The sequence below is a fragment of the Pristiophorus japonicus genome, chromosome 5, assembly GCF_044704955.1.
Source record: "Pristiophorus japonicus isolate sPriJap1 chromosome 5, sPriJap1.hap1, whole genome shotgun sequence".
Taxonomy (NCBI): Eukaryota; Metazoa; Chordata; class Chondrichthyes; family Pristiophoridae; genus Pristiophorus; species Pristiophorus japonicus.
In genome coordinates, this window is record NC_091981.1 from 164,002,795 (window position 1) to 164,023,855 (window position 21,061).

General features: G+C 44.9%; 1 protein-coding gene across 2 annotated transcripts in view; it reads right to left on the reverse strand.

Annotated features, from left to right (window-relative positions):
* Positions 1-21,061, reverse strand: part of LOC139264497 (serum paraoxonase/arylesterase 2-like) — a 138,219-nt gene that overhangs the window by 40,754 nt on the left and 76,404 nt on the right. Inside the window, exon 6 of one of the 2 annotated variants that reach the window (XM_070881061.1) lies at positions 700-900. The exons of the other annotated variant lie outside the window; for it this stretch is intronic. Coding sequence (XP_070737162.1) covers positions 700-900 — 201 coding nt within the window. The remainder of the gene's footprint in view (positions 1-699; positions 901-21,061) is intronic. 2 annotated transcript variants of the gene reach the window in all.

A 21,061-nucleotide genomic window follows, 5' to 3' on the forward strand; every position in this document is an offset into this window, starting at 1 on the left:
GGGGAAAAAAAAGGTGAAAAGTGAATGCGGGATCATGTGACAGATTAGAGAAATAGTTGCTGCAACGGACGGTACTTTCGGCGGGATATTCATCGCCGAGGTCCCTCGAGGGACGGCAGGCAATAAATGGACGACGTACGCCGCCAATCTGGGCGGAAGCGGGCGGGAGGTCTCATTCTTGGCGGCAGTGGTGCTTGCCGCCCAAGTGCCACCGAGGATGGAGTCGGGCCCACGGAGGGTCGAAGAGCTGGAAAAAAAAAAATGCCGCAATAAAAAATAAAAAAAACTATCCAGGGGACCTTATGCAGGTAAGTCGCTGCGCAAAAATGTTTTTAAAATGTTCACTTACCTTTTTTTCAGGTTCTTCAGACTTACCGTCGGGGACAGGCCAGCCTCCAACCAGCGGTCCGCCCTCGTTCTGCCGCCAAGTGCCGCCGACAGGAATCTGGGAGCTCTGCGGGCGGGAGGTCAGTTGCGCCACTCGGCCGTCCGCTGACATCAGCAGGTGGTTCCTGGCAGCTCTCTCCTCCCGCCCGCTCCAGGCCACCTCGAAAGTGGCACTGGGCAGATCAAGAGCAATGTCGGCGGCAGCGGGCGGTTAGTAATGAATTTTGGCCCCCAGTTCATAAACACATCTCCTGGCAAGAGTAAATTTGCAGCAGTCGCAAACAAATGAAACAGCTGTCAGAACATACTCACCTTCCATCAGGGGAAACATTAATCCCATTGGCAAGTCTAAATCCTGTTGCCACTTCTTTTACCTCAGAGGGACTGTAGTAAACAACACTGCACCATGACAAGCCAAGAACAAATTCCAAGGTCTTCAGGTGATCATGAGAGAAATAATGGTCATTGGTGGCATAGAAACTGTCAGAGCTGACTGCTACAATATCATTCACACTAGAAGAGAAATGAAGAAATCCATGAATGCAACACAGTTATAAAACTGGGAACAAATGACATCATACTTTCAGCTGTACCACAATTGGATTTGTAATACTCTTGGATGTTAATCTGCAAAGCACAAAATATCTCAAAACAGCATAAATTGTTGTGACAAGTTGCATCTGTTTGTACCGTTGCATGCAGACTTACTGCAGGGGGCGCTATAATGTATGTGAGTGGGGCAGAGAATAGAACCTTTTGTTCTACTGACCTTTTAAGTGCTGTCAACGGTCAGCATTTACAGCCTTGCATCTCTTCAGGTTAAAATGTTAAAATAATGCCCAATTGCTCTATTAATAAAAACAGAAAATGCTGGAAATACTCAGGTCAGGCAGCATCTGTGGAGAGATAAACTGGAATAATGTTTCACATCGATGACCTTTCATCAGAACTGGAAAAAGTTAGGGGTGTATCAGGTTTTACGCAAGTATGGAGGCAGAGAATGGGGACAGCAGGGGAGGAAAGAACAAAAGAGAAGGTCTGTGATAGGGTGGAAATAAGGAATGATTAAATGATGAAAGGTATGGTGGTGCAAGGCAAAAGGGATGGTAATGGGACAAGTAAAGGAACTAAAGATGGGTCTAGAGGAGCTGAAAATAACCACAGCAGAATCATTACTAACAACTGCTGTCCGAAAAAATGGGAGCTGTGGTTATGACCTGAAATTGTTGAACTCAGTGTTGACTCAGTGTACAGGAAAGCAGATTAGGGATGTGAACCCATGGCTGAACAAGTGTGGGAAAGAGGGGCACTGACAACGGTATTGAGACAGTAAGTGTGACATATTCACAGAGCACAGCACATACACAGCTTTCTAACATGGCAGGAAGCTCTCGGAAGTCTCTGGAACCTCCTGCTTCTGTTTAATGATTAACTCTGTAGTTGCAGTACACAATACGTCCATATCCACAGTGTGGAACTACAAACATTGCAAGCTTACAGACATTACACTTCTCCCTCCTTAATGAAGAAGTTATTATAACAACATCAAACATAACTTGCATGTTTTTACATAACACAGGATATAGATTTTTTTTTCCATATTTACAAATTTAACTTAACCACTTGTTTTCTGTTTCGAAGAGGATACCTTCGCTCTTGAATAGAACCTTCCAAACATGGTGTCGAATCTAAACTCCTTCGAGGCTGATCCTGAGGAACGTTTTCCTCCACGGAATTTCCTTGATTTTCATTGGAACTCACTCTAACTTCAGGCTGTTTGTTTTCCTGACTCGGACTCAGACTTAAATTCTGATTTTCTCTTAGATTTGTGTCCACTACATTGGATGTAGGATTTGCTACTGGTGTATCAAAACTATCTGCTGAGTCAGAGATAATTGAATCATTCCCACCTTCAACTCCTTCCATGTCTGTAGGTAAAATATGATCAATATGAACAAACCTAACCTGTCCATTATCAAACGTCTTGACCAAATATGTGCGAGGACCACATATCTTCACCACTCTTCCTAGTAACCACTTTAACCATTTATGGTGATGGGTCTTCACTCTCACCTTCTGGTTTAATTTCACACTTCTCTCTTTTACTCTACCTCTATCATGACTCTCTTTCTGTCTTAATTGTGTCTCTTCTACGGACTGTGCCAAATTTGGCTTTAACAACGAGAATCTGGTTCGAGGCTGTCGTTTGAAAAACATCGCTGCTGGTGTTCTACCAGTAGTTATATGAGGAGTACTACGATACGTAATCAAAAAATTAGCCAATTTGTGATCCAATGACAACCGTCGTTTCTTTGGATTTGGATCTAACATTTGTTTTATGAGGGCACGTTTTACAATTTGTACACTGCGCTCTGCTGCACCATTCGAAGCAGGGCGGTACGGTGGAACTTTGGTATGTTTCACCCCATTTTTGCTCGTGAACTGTACAAATTCTTCAGAACTAAATTGTGGTCCATTATCCGAAACAATTTCTTCTGGGAGGCCAAATGAAGAAAATAAACTTCGCAAAATGTCTAATGTTTTATTAGTTGTTAATTTCCACATTGGAAACACCTCGACCCACTTCGACTGGCTATCAATCACAATGAACAATTGTTGTCCTTCTAGCTCAGCAAAATCAATATGTAGCCTTTGCCACATCCTGGGAGGCCATTTCTATGGCTGTAATGGTACTGATGGTGGTTGCTTGCTTACCGATTGACATGTCATACACTGACTCACGATGTACTCTATATCTTTATCAAGACCTGGCCACAATAAATAACTGTGTGCAAAACTTTGGGTCAAGCACATTCCCAAGTGCTGGTCATGGAGGTCTCCTAATAATTTGGACCTGAATTTATTTGGTATAAACACTCTTGCACCCGACATCTTACAATCTTTATCGACTGATAATTAATTCCTATGAATGCAGAACGGATGAATAGCTTGGTCTGTTACCTGGTTTGGCCATGCATTTGCAATACAATCATATACCTCTGACATCATTGGGTCACGTTTGGTTGCTCTACCAATCTCTTCAGCTGTGACTGACAGTTCATCAATGTATGAAAAATAAAACACTTCTTCCCTATAGGGTATAACTTGTGATGGGGAAGGCAATCTAGACATTGCATCAGCTTTAGCTGTGATCAGCTGATTGTCTATATTCAATATCATATGTATATGCTGACAAAATCAAAGCCCATCTCTGCATTCGGGCTGCAGCTAATGTTGGAACTGGGGACGTTGGATGGAGGATTGCTGTTCGGGGCTTATGGTCCGTAACGATGGTAAACTTATGACCACATAAGTATTTGTGGAACTTCTTGACCCCAAAAATTAATGCCAAAGCTTCCCTTTCAAATTTGCACATAATTACTCTCACTGGCACTGAGTGTGCGTGAAGCAAAAGCAATTGGTCTCTCCTCCCCACTACTTGATACATGAGAGATCACTGCTCCAACTCCATACGGAGAGGCATGACATGTTAGCTTAATCTCCTTAGATATGTCATAGTGAACTAACATGGTGCTCTCTACCAATTTGCTTTTACACTCCTTGAATGCTGTATCGCATTCTTTTGACCACTTCCAATGGATCTGTTTTTTCAATAGTTCATTCAGTGGATGTAACACGGTAGCCAAATTTGGTAGGAACTTCCCATAATAGTTCAAAAGACCCAAGAATGAATGAAGTTCAGTGACATTTCTGGGAGTGCATGCATTTCTGATTGCATCCAGCTTTCCCATGGTTGGATGTAAACCATCTTTATCTACTCTGTTTCCTAAGTACTCCACTGAGTTTTGAAATAACTCACACTTACAAAGCAGACACTCGTACTCTGTGCTTCTCTAGCCGTTTGAGGACTTCATTCAATATGTTATTATGAATTTGCCTATTTGGTGCTGAAATTAGTATGTCATCTAACTCTACCCCTTCAATACCTTGCAAAATCTGGTTCATCACCCCTTGGAATATGGCAGGGATGGAAGACACTCCAAATGGTAGCCTATAAAATGGATACAGGCCTAGATGAGTATTTATAGTCAAACATGACTTGGACTCCTCATCTAGTTCAAGCTGTAAGTAGGCATTTGTAAGATCCAGTTTTGAGAAAATCTGACTACCTGTCAGTGTTGTGAACAAATCCTTTATATTTGGCAATGTATTGGGGACATTACCCTCTAGAACCTGGTTTATGGTTACTTTATAATCACCACACAATCTTACCTTACCATCGGATTTAGGTACAACAACAATGGGTGTAGCCTAATTACATCGATCTATCTTAGAAATAATGTTCTCACTCTCTAGTCTTTTGAGTTCTTGCTCAACTTTCTCCTTGAGTGCATATGGTATGGAACGTGGCTTGCAGTAAACCGATCTAGCTTCCTTCTGTACCCCGACACTCGCCTTGAAGCCTTGGATCGGACTGCCCGTTTCGCAGAATACCTTCGGATAACTCTTGATATCATCCGTTGATGCAAATCTCGTTTCAACGTGAAAAATCTCACTCCAATCCAGCTTCAGTGATCTCAACCAATTTCTTCCTAGTAAGGCAGGCTTGTCTCCTTTCAATACTGTTAGAGGCAAGTTCTGAAATTGATCCTTGTATTTCACCGGTACGGTGATATGACCTACCACAGGAATTTTCTCTCCCGAGTAGCCTCACAGCTCCATCTTGGATTTCTCCAATGGAAAATCACACAATTTGTCGAGGTGTAGCAACTCCGATGCATCTGTGTCAATTTCCACTGGTATCTTGAATCCCGCAAGATCTATGTGGATGTTGATACTTTTCAAATCACTGTCCGTTAACCTTGTGCTCCTGATGACATGTAACTCTAACATTTCCTCGTCCTGTTGTTGTTCTTCCATGCTATGTAGTATCTGGGGATTTCTACTCATAGCTTTGAAAGCTGGTTTACCCTTCAGTCAGCTGCCTTCGCAAGATGCCCAGTCTTTCTGCAGAAGAAACACTCTGCCTTAACATAGGGGCAACTTTGAGCAATGTGTTGTCCCAGGCACCTATAGCATGACTTTGGTGTCCTGTTAGAATTTCCAGTTTCTGAGACTTTGGGCAACCACCTCCTTTTACTTTGAATCTGCCAGCAATTTACCTCGGTTGACTGACGACCGTAATTATTATGAAATTCTCGGGAATATTGATTGGCCATGCCCATTGACCTCGTTGTCTGACAAGCAATCTCAAAAGTGAAGTCATCCGTAGTCAATAACTTTCTTCTGATCACATCATTTTTCACCCCACAAACAAAACGATCCTGCAATGCTCGGTTTTGAAAGTTTCCAAAATTACTGTGAATTGATAGTTTTTTTAATGCTACAATGTAATCACTGATAATTTATTCAGTCCTTTGATTTCGTATACCCCCGAAACGATAGCTTTCAGCAATTTCTAATGGTTTGGGGTTATAGTGCTGTTCCAGCTTCATTAAAATCTATTTAAGCATTGTGTCCTTTGGCTCATCAGGCACAAGCAGATTTACCAGGGTTTCATACAATTCCAGACCCGCTTCCGATAAGATAGCTCGCTTCCGTTTCAACACAGCCAGGTTCTGATCTGCATTCCCTGGAACTCTGATTATATTATTTGTTGTGAAATACATTTCTAGCCGATCCACATGTGCCTTAAACCTTTCCTGGTCGCGTTTATATTCACCTAAGTATCCCATTACTGCTATGGATGCAGCCATTTTAAACTCTGCAGTAACTACTGTGCTCGTTTTTTACCTCGGATTTTGTAGCTATTTCCAAAGGCAGAGAAGCTTCCAAAGTCTGTCGGCTGGCTGAATCCTTCACCAACAAAATTTCAGCTTTAAATCATCCGATAAATCCCATCTCGCTGCCAATTGTGATATATTCACAGAGCACAAGCACACACACAGCTTTCTAACATGGCAGGCAGCTCTCGGAAGTCTCCGGAACCTCCTGCTTCTGTTTATTATTAACTCTGTGGTTGCAGTACACAATATGCCCACATCCACAGTGTGGAGCTACAAACATTACAAGCTTACAGACATTACAGGGAGGAACTGTACCATTGGGACAGGCTCCACCTGGGACCTAGGAGAAAGGATAAATAAATAGGGCAGTCACAAGAATTTTAAACTAGCACATGGTATTGGGGGTAACGTGGATAGAAAACTGGTTGGAAGACAGGACGCAGAGAATCGGGATAAACAGGTCCTTTTCAGAATGGCAGGCAGTGACTCGTGGGGTGTCGCAGGGCTCAGTACTGGGACCCCAGCTATTTTCAATATACATCAATGATTTAAATGAAGGAATTGAGTGTAATATCTCCAAGTTTGCAGATGACACTAAGCTGGGTGGCGGTGTGAGCTGTGAGGACGATGCTAAGAGGTTGCAGGGTGACTTGGACTGGTTAGGTGAGTGGGCAAATGCATGGCAGATGCAGTATAATGTGGATAAATGTGAGGTTATCCACTTTGGTGGCAAAAACACGAAGGCAGAATATTATCTGAATGGCGGCAGATTAGGAAAAGGTGAGGAGCAATGAGATCTGGGTGTCATGGTTCATCAGTCATTGAAAGTTGGCATGCAGGTACAGCAGGCGGTGAAGAAAGCAAATGGTATGTTGGCCTTCATAGCTACGGGATTTGAGTATAGGAACAGGGAGGTCTTACTTCAGTTGTACAGGGCCTTGGTGAGGCCTCACCTGGAATATGTGTTCAGTTTTGGTCTCCTAATCTGAGGAAGGACGTTCTTGATATTGAGGGAGTGCAGCGAAGGTTCACCAGACTGATTCCCGGGATGGAAGGACTGACATATGAGGAGAGACTGGATCAACTGGGCCTTTATACATTAGAGTTTAGAAGGATGAGAGGGGATCTCATAGAAGCATATAAAATTCTGACAGGACTGGACAGGTTAGATGCAGGAATTATGTTCTCGATGTTGGGGAAGTCCAGAACCAGGGGACACAGTCTAAGGATAATGGGTAAGCCATTTAGAACTGAGATGAGGAGAAACTTCTTCACTCAGAGTGTTAACCTATGGAATTCCCTACCGCAGAGAGTTGTTGATGCCAGTTCATTAGATATATTCAAGAGGGAGTTAGATATGGCCCTTACGGCTAAAGGGATCAAGGGGTAGTGAGAGAAAGCAGGAAAGGGATACTGAGGTGAATGATCAGCCATGATCTTATTAAATGGTGGTGCAGGCACGAAGGGCCGAATGGCCTACTCCTGCACCTATTTTCTATGTTTCTATGTAAATGGGGGGGGGGGGGGGGGGGAGGGGCTCAGGTGGAAGATGTAGTATAAATAATAGTTCAAAAACAAATTAAAGGGATGAGAGCAACAGTCAGAAATTGTACTTTAGGCACTACAGGTAAAGGGAAAACTAAAATATGTAAAGTGATTAAACCAGGAGAGGGAAGTAGATGAATAAAACATCAGAGCTGAAGGACAGGCTAGGGTGTGTGGCCCAAATAAGCATTCTTTATACAAACGTATGGAGTATATGGAATAAACTGAATGAACTGCAGGCACAAATTCAAGTTGGAGGGTATGACATGGTAGCCATTACTGAGACATGGCTGCAAGACAGTCAGGACTGGGAACTAAATATACCAGGTTATAAGGTCTACAGGACAAATAGGGACAATGACAGAGGGGGAGGAGTAGCCTTAGTGATCAAGGATGAAATCACTTCAATGATGAGAGGATATAATGAGAGGTAAGAAGCCAGTGAAGACTTTTTGGGTAGAATTAAGAAATAGGAAAGAATTTAAGACTGCAGTGGGAGTTGTGTATAGGCCCTCTGGTGGCAGCTATGATGTGCTAGATTGTATAAAAGCAAAGATTAGACAAGCATGGAACAAAGGTATAGTGGTTTTAATTAGTCTTTTTAACTTTCATATAGATTGGGATAAACAAGCTAGCTCACGTCAGAAAGTAGTGAATTTCTTGTGTATCCAGGACAGTTTTCTGCAATAATATGTCCTAGAACCAACAAGAGGGCAAGCCATATTAGATTTAGTCATGAGTAATGAGCCAAATTTGCAGTGCATGAACATTTATCGAATACCGATCAAAACATGATCGAGTTCAACGTAATGTTTGAAAGGGAGAAACGTGAAACAGCTACTAAGACTCTAGATTTAGGTAAGGCCGACTTCAATGCGATGAGACAGAGAGTGTTAACAGTGAACTGGGCAAATCTGTTAATGGGAAAAATGACAGATGATCAGTGGGAGGTGTTCAAAAAATAATTTAATGTGATTCAGAACCAGTTTAGACCCCTGATGGGCAAGAGCTCCACTTGGACAACTAGAGATAAGAGACAACATAAAACTAAAAGAAAAAGCATACAAAAATGTAAAAAATTGAACAGATCCTGGCGAATGGGAAAGATACAAAGAACAGCAAAGGCTGAGAAAACAGACAGTAAGAGCTACAAAAAGAGAGTATGAAAAGAAACTTGCAAGGGATATCAAAGTCGACAAAACTTTTTACAATTATATTAGGAAAAAGAGCAATGTTGGTCCCTTGAAAACTGGTAATGGTGATATTGTCAATGATAATAAGGGAATGGCAGACATGTTGAATGATTATTTTATACAGGAGAAAAAAAGGAAAGCCCAAGGAAACAAATATTGAATCAGACAGGGACTCAACAAAAAAAATTAACGCAAGCAAAATAACAGGAATGAAGAAAACAATGGCATTAAAGAGTGACAAATCCCCAAGTCAAGAGGATTTCCATTCCAGAATTTTAAAGGAAGTAGATGCGCACATTGCAGATGCCATAACTATAATCTTCCAAAGTTCGCCCGAGTCAGGAACCATCCCTTTAGATTAGAAGATTGAGCATGTCACTCAGCTATTTAAGAATAGTGAGAGGGGGAAACCAGGGAATTATAAATCAGTTAGCCTAACATCTGTTGTCGGTGAATTACTGGAGTCTATATTTAAGGATAGGGTGACTGAACACCTTGACATTTTTTAGCTGATCAGAGAGAGCCAACATAGATTTGCCAAAGGTACATCATGCCTGACGAACCTGACTGAATTTTTTGAAGAGGTGACTAAAGTAGTGGACAGGAGAATGTCTATGGATGTTATTATTATATGGACTTCTAAAAGGCATTTAATAAAGTCCCACATAAGAGACTGTTATCTAAGGTGGAAGCCCATGGAATTGAAGGGTAATTACTGACCTGGTTAGGAAATTGGCTGAGCAGCAGGAGACAGAGAGTATGGGTAAGGGGTAGGTATTCTCATTGGCAGGATGTGACTAATGGTGTCCTGCTGGGATCTGTGTTGAGATCTCAACTATTCACAGTATTTATTAACTTAGATGATGGGATAGAAAGTCATATTTCCAAACTTGCCGATGACACAAAGATAGACAGCATTGTAAGCAGTGTAGATGAAAGCATAAAATTACACAAGCGATATCGATAGATTAAGTGAATGGGCAAACATGTGGCAAATGGATTTCACTGTAGGCAAATGTGAAATCATCCACTTTGGACCTAAAAAGGATAGAACAGGGTACTTTCTAAATGGTGAAAAGCTAGAAACAGTGGAGGGCCAAAGAAACTTGGGGGTCCAAGATACATAGATCATTGAAATGTCATGAACAGGTTGAGAAAATAATCGAAAAGGCTAATGGAAGCTGGCCCTTATATCTAGATGTCTATAATATAAGGGGGTAGAAGTTATGCTGCAGCTATACAAAGCCCCGGTTAGACAACACCTGGAGTACTGCGTTCAGTTCTGGGCACCACAATTTAGGAGCGAGTGCAGTGTAGGTTTACCAGAATGGACTCCAGGGGTTAAATTATGAGGAGAGATTACATAAACTAGGGTCATATTCTCTGGAATTTAAAAGGTTGAGAGGTGATTTGATCGAAGTTTTCAAGATATTAAGGGGAACAGATAGGGTAGATAAAGAAATAAACTATTTCCACTGGCTGGGGATTCTAGGACGAAAGGGCATAGTCTAAATATTAGAGCCAGGCTTTTGAGGAGTGAAATTAGGGAACACTTCTACTATCAGAAGCTTGGAACTCTCTTCCGCAAACAGCAATTGATGCTGCGTCAATTGTTAATTTTAAATTTGAGATTGATAGATTTTTGTTAACCAAAAAGGTATTAAGGGATATGGAGAAAAGATGGTTATATACAGTTAGGTTGCAGATCAGCCATGATCTCATTGAATGGAGGAACAGGCTCGAGGGACTAAATGGCCTACTCCTGTTCTTATGTTCAGGTAAATCGCTGTTTCACCTGGAAGCAGTATTTGGGGCCCTGAATGTTGGGAAGGGAGGAGGTAAAAGGGCAGATGTTGCATTTCCTGCACTGCACAGGAAGGTGCCATGGGAAAGGGAGGGGGTGATCGAAGAGTGGACCAGGGTGTCACGAAGGGAACGGTCCCTTCAGAATGCTGGAGGGAAAGATGTGTTTGGTGGAAATGGTGGAGGATGATCTGTTGAATGTGGAGGCTGTTGGAGTGGAAGGTGAGGACAAGCGGAACTCTATCATGGTCTGGAAGGGAGGTGAAGGGTGAGGGCAGAAGTGTGGGAAATGGGACGGACACGGTCGAGGGCCCCATCAACTACAGTGGAGGGGAATCTTCGGTTGAGGATCCTCCCACCCCTTTTCTGGCTTCTGTACTTACTTAAGACTGATTACATCTGAAACGTTAATTTTGTTTCTCTCTCCACAGATGCTGCCTGCCTTGCTGAGTATTTCCAGCATTTTCTGTTTTTATTTCAGATTTCCAGCATCCACAGTAGTTTGGTTTTGCCCAATTGCTTTACACACAGTTAGCACCAAACTACACATTTCACTTGATCTTTGAATTAAAGAATTGTCAAAATAAAAGTACAAAAAAATTAAACACAAAATATATTAAAAAATAAAGATAAGGATACAGAAAAACTGACTGTTTTCTTCCACACCAAGTGCAATAGTAGATTATTGTATATCCTATTTGAGAGAACATATTTTAGTGTACTCAATTTATCCTCAGTTTGTATAGGTGGGGTTGTTCATGATTTTTGGAAGGAACTGGCTTGAAGCTCTTATTTTCTGAATACTTTATCCGTACTGAAAATGATGGCTCAAATTTTGTGGCCAGGGGCTCAGTAGCCAATCACAATGTAGAATTCACAGACAGCAAACCAGGAAGTAAAATTCACTGATTGTCCTTCACTTATAAATTTTATAGATGGCGAAATAAAGATTGGGACATACACATGGGATTAAGGTAGGAACAAATATCAAAAACTTAAAATAATTACATTAAAAACCTGTGGATTTTTAATATAGTGGAAAATGTGACATTCCACAAATATAAAATAAGTTTTTCAGGGCCATCACCAGTTATGACTTAGTACGGCCTTAAAAACCCAGTTACACCTCAGTCAAAAGGCTTAACTTTTTCAGGGGTTTTTTAACAGCGATATTAGATGGTAAAGGGGAATTTCTCGTCAGTTCAATGATTCTAAAGATTGCCATCTGTGGGGACTTCAACAGTGCACCCCGTGGAGCAGCAGGGAATCACTGACAGTAACTTCTGGATTTCCGCATTTAACAGCATACCTGCGGACGCCAGAGGTTGCCGTCAGTTTCACAGTGAACACTGACAGTTTCACCTTCATTACAATTGCAAAATCCAGGCCATTGTTTTCTGAAGTGAGGGATAGAAGTGACTGGTCCAAAGGCAGGCAAGGAAATGAAAGATATTATCAAAGACGAAAGCAGGAAACACGCATGCTTTAGATTTCAATTTTATAGATATTTTTCTCTTAGCTTCTTTCAATTACTTCAAATTTCTAGCTTCTCTCCCATATCCCCCGATGCTCTCTGAGCTCACTTGTCCATAAGGCCCAACTCCTGATCGACCCCATTCGTATTAAACTGCTGACCACCCAACTTCCCTTCCTGACCCCAATGTTGGCGGACGTTATAAATGGCTCGCTCTACTCAGATACTGGCCCCCTTTCTTTCAAAACTACTGTCATTCAAGTCATCTAAAAACACCCTCCACCCCTGTCCTTGCTAATCACCAACCCATCTCTGTTATATATGTATACTTCCATTTAATCTGTACAACCACCAGAGGGCTCATCCCCTGGAGTCCCAAGGGATCCCATAATTCCTTGGGAGTACAGGTATTTAAGGAGGCTTCACAGGTTGGAGAGGCACTCTGGAGACCTGCAATAAAAGACTATGGTCACACTTTACTTTGAGCTCACAATGTTCAGCATGACTCTTTCTCCATACACAACAACTGGCGATGAGATACAGATAGCGAACCCAAAGATGCCAAGAACAGTGGGCATCCTCGGAGGGAAATGATTGGGAAACTTTTGTGGAACGACTCAACCAATACTTCGTGGCCAATGAGCTAGATGGGGAAGAGAGCGCTGCCAAACGTAGAGCGATCCTCCTCACCGTCTGTGGGGCACCAATGTATGGCCTCATGAAGAATCTGCTCACTCCAGCGAACCCACGGAGAAATCGTACGATGATTTGTGCACATTGGTCCGAGAGCATCTGAACCTGAAGGAAAGCGTTCTGATGGCGAGGTACCAGTTCTACACCAACAAAAGGTCTCAGGGCCTTCTGCAATGACTGCAAAAGCTTCTATAGATATGTGAAGAGAAAAAGACTAGTGAAGACCAGCATTGGTCCCTTGCAGTCGGATTCGGGTGAATTTATGATGGGGAACAAAGAAATGGCAGACCAATTGAACAAGTACTTTGGTTCTGTCTTCACAAAGGAAGACACAAATAACCATTCCGATGTACTAAGGGTCCGAAGGACTAGTGAGAAGGAGGAACTGAAGGATATCCTTATTAGGCGGGAAATTGTGTTAGGGAAATTGACGGGGTTGAAGGCCGATAAATCCTCATGGCCTGATAGTCTACATCCCAGAGTACTTAAGGAAGTGGCCCTAGAAATAGTGGATGTATTGGTGATAATTTTCCAACAGTCTATCGACTCTGGATCAGTTCCTATGGACTGGAGGGTTGCTAATGTAACACCACTTTTTAAAAAAGGAGGGAGAGAGAAGACGGGTAACTACAGACCAGTTAGCCTGACATCGGTGGTGGGGAAAATGTTGGAATCGATCATTAAGGATGAAATAGCAGCGCATTTGGAGAGCAGTGATAGGATTGGTCCAAGTCAGCATGGATTTATGAAAGGGAAATCATGCTTGACAAATCTTCTGGAATTTTTTGAGGATGTAACGAGCAGAGTGGACAGGGGAGAACCAGTGGATGTGGTGTATTTGGACTTTCAAAAGGCTTTTGACAAGGTCCCACACAAGAGATTGGTGTGCAAAATCAAAGCACATGTTATTGGGGGTAATGTACTGACGTGGATAGAGGACTGGTTGGCAGACAGGAAGCAGAGAGTCGGGATAAGCGGGTCCTTTTCAGAATGGCAGGCAGTGACTAGTGGAGTGCCGCAGGGCCCAGTGTTGGGACCCCAGCTCTTTACAATATATATTAATGATTTAGATGATGGAATTGAGTGTAATGTCTCCAAGTTTGCAGATGACACTAAACTTGGTGGCGGTGTGATCTGTGAGGAGGACACTAAGAGGCTGCAGGGTGACTTAGACTGGTTAGGCGAGTGGGCAAATACATGGCAGATGCAGTATAATGTGGATAAATGTGAGGTTATCCACTTTGGGGGCAAAAACATGGAGGCAGAATATTATCTGAATGATGGAAGATTAGGAAAAGGGGAGGTGCAATGAGACCTGGGTGTCATGGTTCATCAGTCTTTGAAAGTTGGCATGCAGGTACAGCAGGCGGTGAAGGCGGCAAATGGTATGTTGGCCTTCATAGCAAGGGGATTTGAGTATAGGAGCAGGGAAGTCTTGCTGCAGTTGTACAGGGCCTTGGTGAGGCCCCACCTGGAATATTGTGTTTAGTTTTGGTCTCCTAATCTGAGGAAGGACATTCTGGCTATTGAGGGAGTGCAGCGAAGGTTCAGCAGACTGATTCCAGGGATGGCTGGGCTGTCATTTGAGGAGAGACTGGATCAACTGGGCCTTTATTCACTGGAGTTTAGAAGGATGAGGGGATCTTATAGAAACAGAAAAGATTCTGACTGGACTAGACAGGCTAGATGCAGGAAGAATGTTCCCGATGTTGGGGAAGTCCAGAACCAGGGGACACAGTCTTAGGATAAGGGACAGGCCATTTAGGACTGAGATGAGGAGAAACTTCTTCACTCAGAGTTGTTAACTTGTGGAATTCCCTGCCGCAGAGAATTGTTGATGCCAGTTCATTGGATATGTTCAAGAGGGAGTTAGATATGGCCCTTACGGTTAAGGGGATCAAGGGGTATGGACAGAAAGCAGGAAAGGAGTACTGAAGGAATGATCAGCCATGATCTTATTGAATGGCGGTACAGGCTCGAAGGGCCGAATGGCCTACTCCTGCACCTATTTTCTATGTTTCTATGTAAGTCGGAGTTATGTCGCCGAGCTAAGACGCCTTGCAGGACATTGCGAATTTGAAGGACATTTGGAGCACATGCTCAGAGACTTTTTCATACTTGGCATTGGCCACGAAACCATACTTCGCAAACTTTTGACTGTAGAGACCCCAACTTTGAGTAAGGCCATAGCGATAGCCCAGGTGTTCATTGCCACCAGTGACAATAGTAAGCAAATCTTTCAGCACACAAGTGCTGCTACAAGTACTGTGAACAAAGTGATGTTGTTTTCGAATCGTAATGTACAAGGCAGGTCACACATACCTGCAGCTGCACATCCACAGATGACTCAGAGTCCACCATCAAGGGTGATGAATGCAAGGCCATTAACACCTTGTTGGTGCTGTGGGGGTGATCATCGTTTCCATTCATGCCGATTCAAAGCGGGCATTTGCAAGGGCTGTGGATCAATGGAACACCTCCAACGAGTGTGCAGGCGAGCTGCTAATCCTGTTAAACCTGCAAACCACCATGTTGCAGAGGAGGACAGATCCACAGAGGGTCACGATGAAACAGAGCCTCAGATAGAGGAGGCAGAGGTACATGGGGTGCACACATTCACCACGAATTGTCCCCCGATAATGCTGAATGTTGAACTAAATGGACTCCCGGTGTCAATGGAGCTGGACATGGCACGAGCCAATCCATCATGGGCAAAAAGACTTTCGAAAGGTTGTGGTGCAACAAGGTATTAAGGTCAGTCTTAACTCCAGTTCGCACGAAACTAAGAATGTACACCAAAGAACTGATTCCTGTAATCGGCAGTGCTACTGTAAAGGTCTCCTACGATGGCGCGGTGCACAAGCTACCACTCTGGGTGGTACCGGGCGATGGTCCCACGCTGCTTGGCAGGAGCTGGCTGGGAAAGATACGCTAGAATTGGGACGACCTCCGAGCACTATCGCCTGCTGACGACACTTCGTGAGCCCAGGTCTTAAACAAATTTCCTTCGCTGTTTGAACCAGGCATCGGGAAATTCCAAGGAGCAAAAGTGCAGATCCACCTAATTCCGGGGGCGCGACCCATCCATCACAAGGTGAGAGTAGTACCGTACATGATGAGAGAAAGGATACAGATCGAGCTAGACCGGCTGCAACAAGAGGGCATCATTTCACCGATCGAGTTTAGTGAGTGGGCCAGTCCTATTGTCCCATGTAAGGATTGAACAAAATTCCCTGGTTTGGGGAATCCATCTTGGTCTCGGACTGTGCCAGCTTAAAACCCCTATTGAGGATCTGAAGCCTGAAGCCCCGAAAACAGCATGTGTGTGTACACCTTGTATGGAAACCTGGACTAACTTTTGGGACCTTGAGACTTGGCCCTGGAGAACCTTTGTGCTGGATTGTCTGGAGATTCTTGTGCAAGATTTGAAGGACTTAATGGACTTATAGGTATATTCTGTGGATTTTGCAGGAAAAGACTGCAAAAAGTCTGAACAGGAGGAACAGAGTAAAAGAACACAAACTGCTGAGATGATGAACAGGTGGGATTTGCTGTGTGATTAACGGGGGTCGGAGAACCTACAAAGTCAGCAAAACCATTATTTACCTGTCATTCATCTCGCCTCTCCTGAGTCACCACCGACAACGATTAATTCCAACAAAGAACTCGGGCCTGGGCCCGAGATTGACAGGTGGCAGGATGGCCTCGAACAATGGACTGGCAGTTACACCTCATCAAACTAAATCGGGCCATCATCTACCGTTAATGACCCAGGTCGGCCGTTGGAGTTTGATCACATCTCAAAGGGTGCATCTTTTGAAACCGAACAAGCCCGAACAAAGGATTTTTTGAAAACCAACCAGGTCAGAGCCCTATATCCAGGCTCCACCTTCTCCAGCAAGAAAGTGTTTGCGTCAGTGTTCGTGTGCGTGCCCAAGTGTCTCCAGCGTTTTGCTGGCCAGCAAAGGACTAACAAGCAACCTCACTCCAACTGAAGGGGGCCAAGTCAAATCCGCAACTGGGAGCACGACACTCAGCTCGGTCAGCCGCGACCTGGCCCCGAACTCCACCAAGGTCCAGTTTGGAATTAAAACCCAAGTGGGCCCATCAAAACCAACAGAAAAACCTGCCAACACCCAAACCTTACTGTCTAGGTCTACATCTTTAAGGTCAGAATTATACTTGCCAATGCAGCTTTAGATGTTGTCTTCAGGAATGGTAGGCTTTGTTTTCCAGCGATGGGCCCACTTGGGTTTTAATCCCAAACTGGACCTTTGTGGAGTTCGGGGCCTGGTTGCGGCTGACCGAGCTGAGTGTCGCACTCCTGTTGCGGTTTTGACTTGGCCCCCTTTGTTTGGAGTAAGGTTGCTTGTTAGTACTTTGCTGGCCAGCAAAATGCTGTGGGGGTGTCTTAAATAGAGACCATTTAAACAAGGAACAAACCAGCTGCTGGCTAAGAATACTGATGGCAAATTTCCTGCCCAGGATTAGGGTCAAAGCGGAGTCCTGGTTTGACTCAAGGGACCCTAATGCTAATGAAGCACCTGTAGTTAGGCAGATGACCCTAGCTTTCCGTAATGGGAAAGGTGAGGAGAATAAACCCTCCAAGGGTCGGGTACATGAAGTGGGACCCGACCCACCAGTAAAAAAGGAATGGCACCAAGAGGGAGGCGGTCCTTCTGATAAAACAGGGCATTGGAGGAAGGAATGCTGGAGCTAGTCTAAAAGGGAGAGAGAACCTCCAGTCCCCACTCCAAAGGAGGAGACAGAAAGCCAGGCAGGGCCCCAGTTAATAAATAGATTAATTACAGCGCTGCAGACAGCATTAGGAAGGCCAGCAGGGGCAGGAAGGGTAGCCACGATTTCAGGCAGGGAGGTTCCGACTGCCCCACCGAAACCTGAAGCATGACTAGCTCCCAGCCAGCCAGTGTACCTGTGCCCACTAGAATACGACCCCTGGAGACGACCTTACGTCCAGATGGAGGTCGAGAGTGAGCCCGGGATGTATCTGCTTGACACCTGTGCGTCCAGCACCATCGTCTATGGAGAGGATCCAGCCACCTCACCTCTGTCCAACGGGGTCCCGTATTGTTTAGTGGGATTCACAGGCAATGAGCAAGTCGGTTAATTCTCCATCCCATTACACATTCATCTAGGAGCACTCCACACCCAGTGGAAGTGTGTCCTGATGAGGTGGGAGTGGGAAGGACACGGGATACTGGGGGCAGATTTCATTGTAGCCCACCAGATACTCATGGACTTGTGAAACCATTTACTGTGGGGGACAGTGTACTCGGGGGCTGAAAAAGAGTGTATGGTCATGGAGGGAGTTCAAGGTAAAGGGTCTCTGTGTACTGTGAAGCCAAAAGAGGGTTACAACTTGGAACTGCTGGTTAAATAACACCTCGGCTGAGTACCAGGCGTATGTGCGAGCAAATCTCGCCGCATTCATCACCCACAAGCACGACTGTGGGAGAGTCAAGGGAGTTGAGGTGAGGATAGAGGGCGACCCCATGTCCAGACCCCAAAAGCAGTATAACTTCCCAAAGGAAGCCGAGGCCGATATGGAGACAGCTTTAAGTTCACTTGTCAAACAGGGTGTTCTTAGAACTATAGCCACCCATGTCAACTCCCCGCTTTGGCCGGTTAGAAAACCGGACAATTCGTGGAGGGCAACGGTGGACTATAGGGTCCTAAATAAGAACATCACTGCCTGTGCTTCAATGGTCGCTGCTGTGGCTGATTTGATAGGGAGCATTCCAGCATCCGCGACCACATTCACGGTGCTGGATATCTCCAACGGGTTTTGGTCCATTCCTGTAAGAAGGGAGGACCAATATAAATTTGCATTTACTTTTAAGGGCCAACAGTATATCTGGGATTGTCTACCATAAGGTTTCCATAACAGTCCTAGTATATTTCACCAATATATTGTTGTAGGCATTAGGCACCTGCTGAATATATCTAAACTCATATAGGTTTAAAGTGGCCACATATAAAATGGCTGCCCAAGCATGGTGGGTACTCAGTTAGTCAAGTAATGAACTGGGGCTGACCGAGCAATGACCGAGCAATGACCCTGTGAGGCCCACTACCGGGAATGCCTCAGCTCACTCACTTGAGACAAGATAACTATAAACGAACCATTATAATACCTGATGTGGAATGTCCTTTGACTAAGCAGAGCCCAAGGAACAGAGATAAGGGGGGGGGGGGGGGCACCTCACATAACGAGGTCATTAATCAGCCCGAGCTGACAAAAACCAAACATACGGCCCCTGAGATATCAGGAGAATTCTATTGGGTTAAAGAAACCTATATGTAATCTATAATCGGTATGATTGGATTGTGTCCAGCCGAAGTGGGCTGAGTAACTGTAAAGAACTATTGTAAAACATATAAATATCGATGAGTTCCTTTGTTCGTTGGAGAGAAGTGCCTGGATCCAGTCCTGAGGCTTCCTCCCCGCCGGAGAAAATAAAGGCCGCATTGGCGTTGGAACTGACTCTGAGTGTTGAGTGATTCTTCTGAGAAAACATTCACGCTAACAATATAGCCAATTGTTTAAAGGGCTTTAGCAGACCTCAGCAGCTGGTCCAGTATGTGGACGACCTGCTCCTTTCACTGATCAGAGTGAAGAGCACTGTCCACTGCTGGCAGAGCTGCTAAAGGAGGAAGGGTTCAAAGTAAACCCTAAGAAAGCACAGCGAGGCCTGCAGAAAGTCAAGTTCTTGGGACTGACTGTGCGATCAGGGGAGAGGGCAATAGACGAGGCTCGGAGGAAGGCGGTGCAGGAGCTTCCAGCACCCACCAATGTTACAGGGGTGAGATCCTTCCTCGGGTTGACTGGTTACTACAGGAATTTTATCGAGGACTATGCAGCTATCGCAGCCCCCCAATCCGACTCTTGCAAAAGGGAGTCAATAGGGAGTGGGATGAGGGCTGTGAAGCTGCATTTGTCCAGTTAAAAAAGGATCTGCAGACCGTGCCAGCCCTAGGGGCTATAGATGGGGATGAGGCATTCTTCCTGGAGGTTGCAGCCAGCGGGGACAGCCTAAGTGCAGTGCTGCTCCAGGAGCGGCAGGGCCAGCTGAGGCCGATGGTCTACTCCTCCAGGGTCCTCACCGATGTGGAGAGAGGATACTCAAATTGTGAACGGCATTTGCTTGCCACACACTGGGCCGTAAAATGGTCCAAGGTGTTCACAGGAGTATCCCCAATCACTCTCCTGACCCATCATACCCCCATCCAAGTGCTTCTGAATGGGAGAATCAAGGATGGGACAGTGAGCAGCGCACGGATTGCTCGCTGGACCCTCCTCCTGTCTCAGATGGATTTGCAGGTTAAAAGCCTCTCTGACCCAGGTTGGCAGCCAATATGATCTATGCAGGGGAGGCCCACAGGTGCTCTGTTGAAGGGGTTTAGGATGTCGACGTTGGTTTATGGGCAGGGGTACATCCCACATGCCACGAAATATATGTGGCTGGCTCCAGCACGATGTCTGCGGGAGTCAGACTCACAGGCTGCGGGATTTATGATCCCGGGCAGGTATTGCCCTGGCTCTTAAACTCCCCAGCTCTATGAGCACCCAGCACGCCGAGCTGTCGGTGGTGGCGTATGTTGTGACCCACCCTGAGGAGTTCCCAACCCCCTACACGATTTGTTCAGATTGTATGTTTACCTAAAATTCATGTACGGAGTATCTGGCCATCTGGTCTCGTCGCGGATACACATTCGCTGACTGCAGGCCCCTGGTAACAAAACCACTGTTACAACAGATCATGGCCGCCTTCGGAGAAAGTAGTGAGGTATACATACTGAAGGTGAAGGTTCACTCTAAAACGGAGCCTAGAGCCGAGGGAAACTCACAGGCAGACCTGTTAGCTAAAGGAGGTGCTCGTACGGGTAGGTTTTGGGACCCGTACGGAGCAAACCCCATAACAGCCGTCAGAGACAGGTCAGGGAACAAAGGGAGCGCAGGGGTAGCTTTAGCCCCAGATCTAAAAACGGTCCAGATGCAGGATCCCGTCCTGAAAGCTGTCCTGGCCAGGCTAGCGAAAGGGGAGAAAGTCAAGGGTCCATACAGCGCGGCAGACATTGCCGTACGGGAGGACCTACTGTTTAAAAGGGACATCTGGGTAGTGCCACAGAATCACCGAAGGAAGTTCCTCCAACTGGCCCATGCAGGACCAGGAGCGGGGCACCCTGGGCCTGAGACC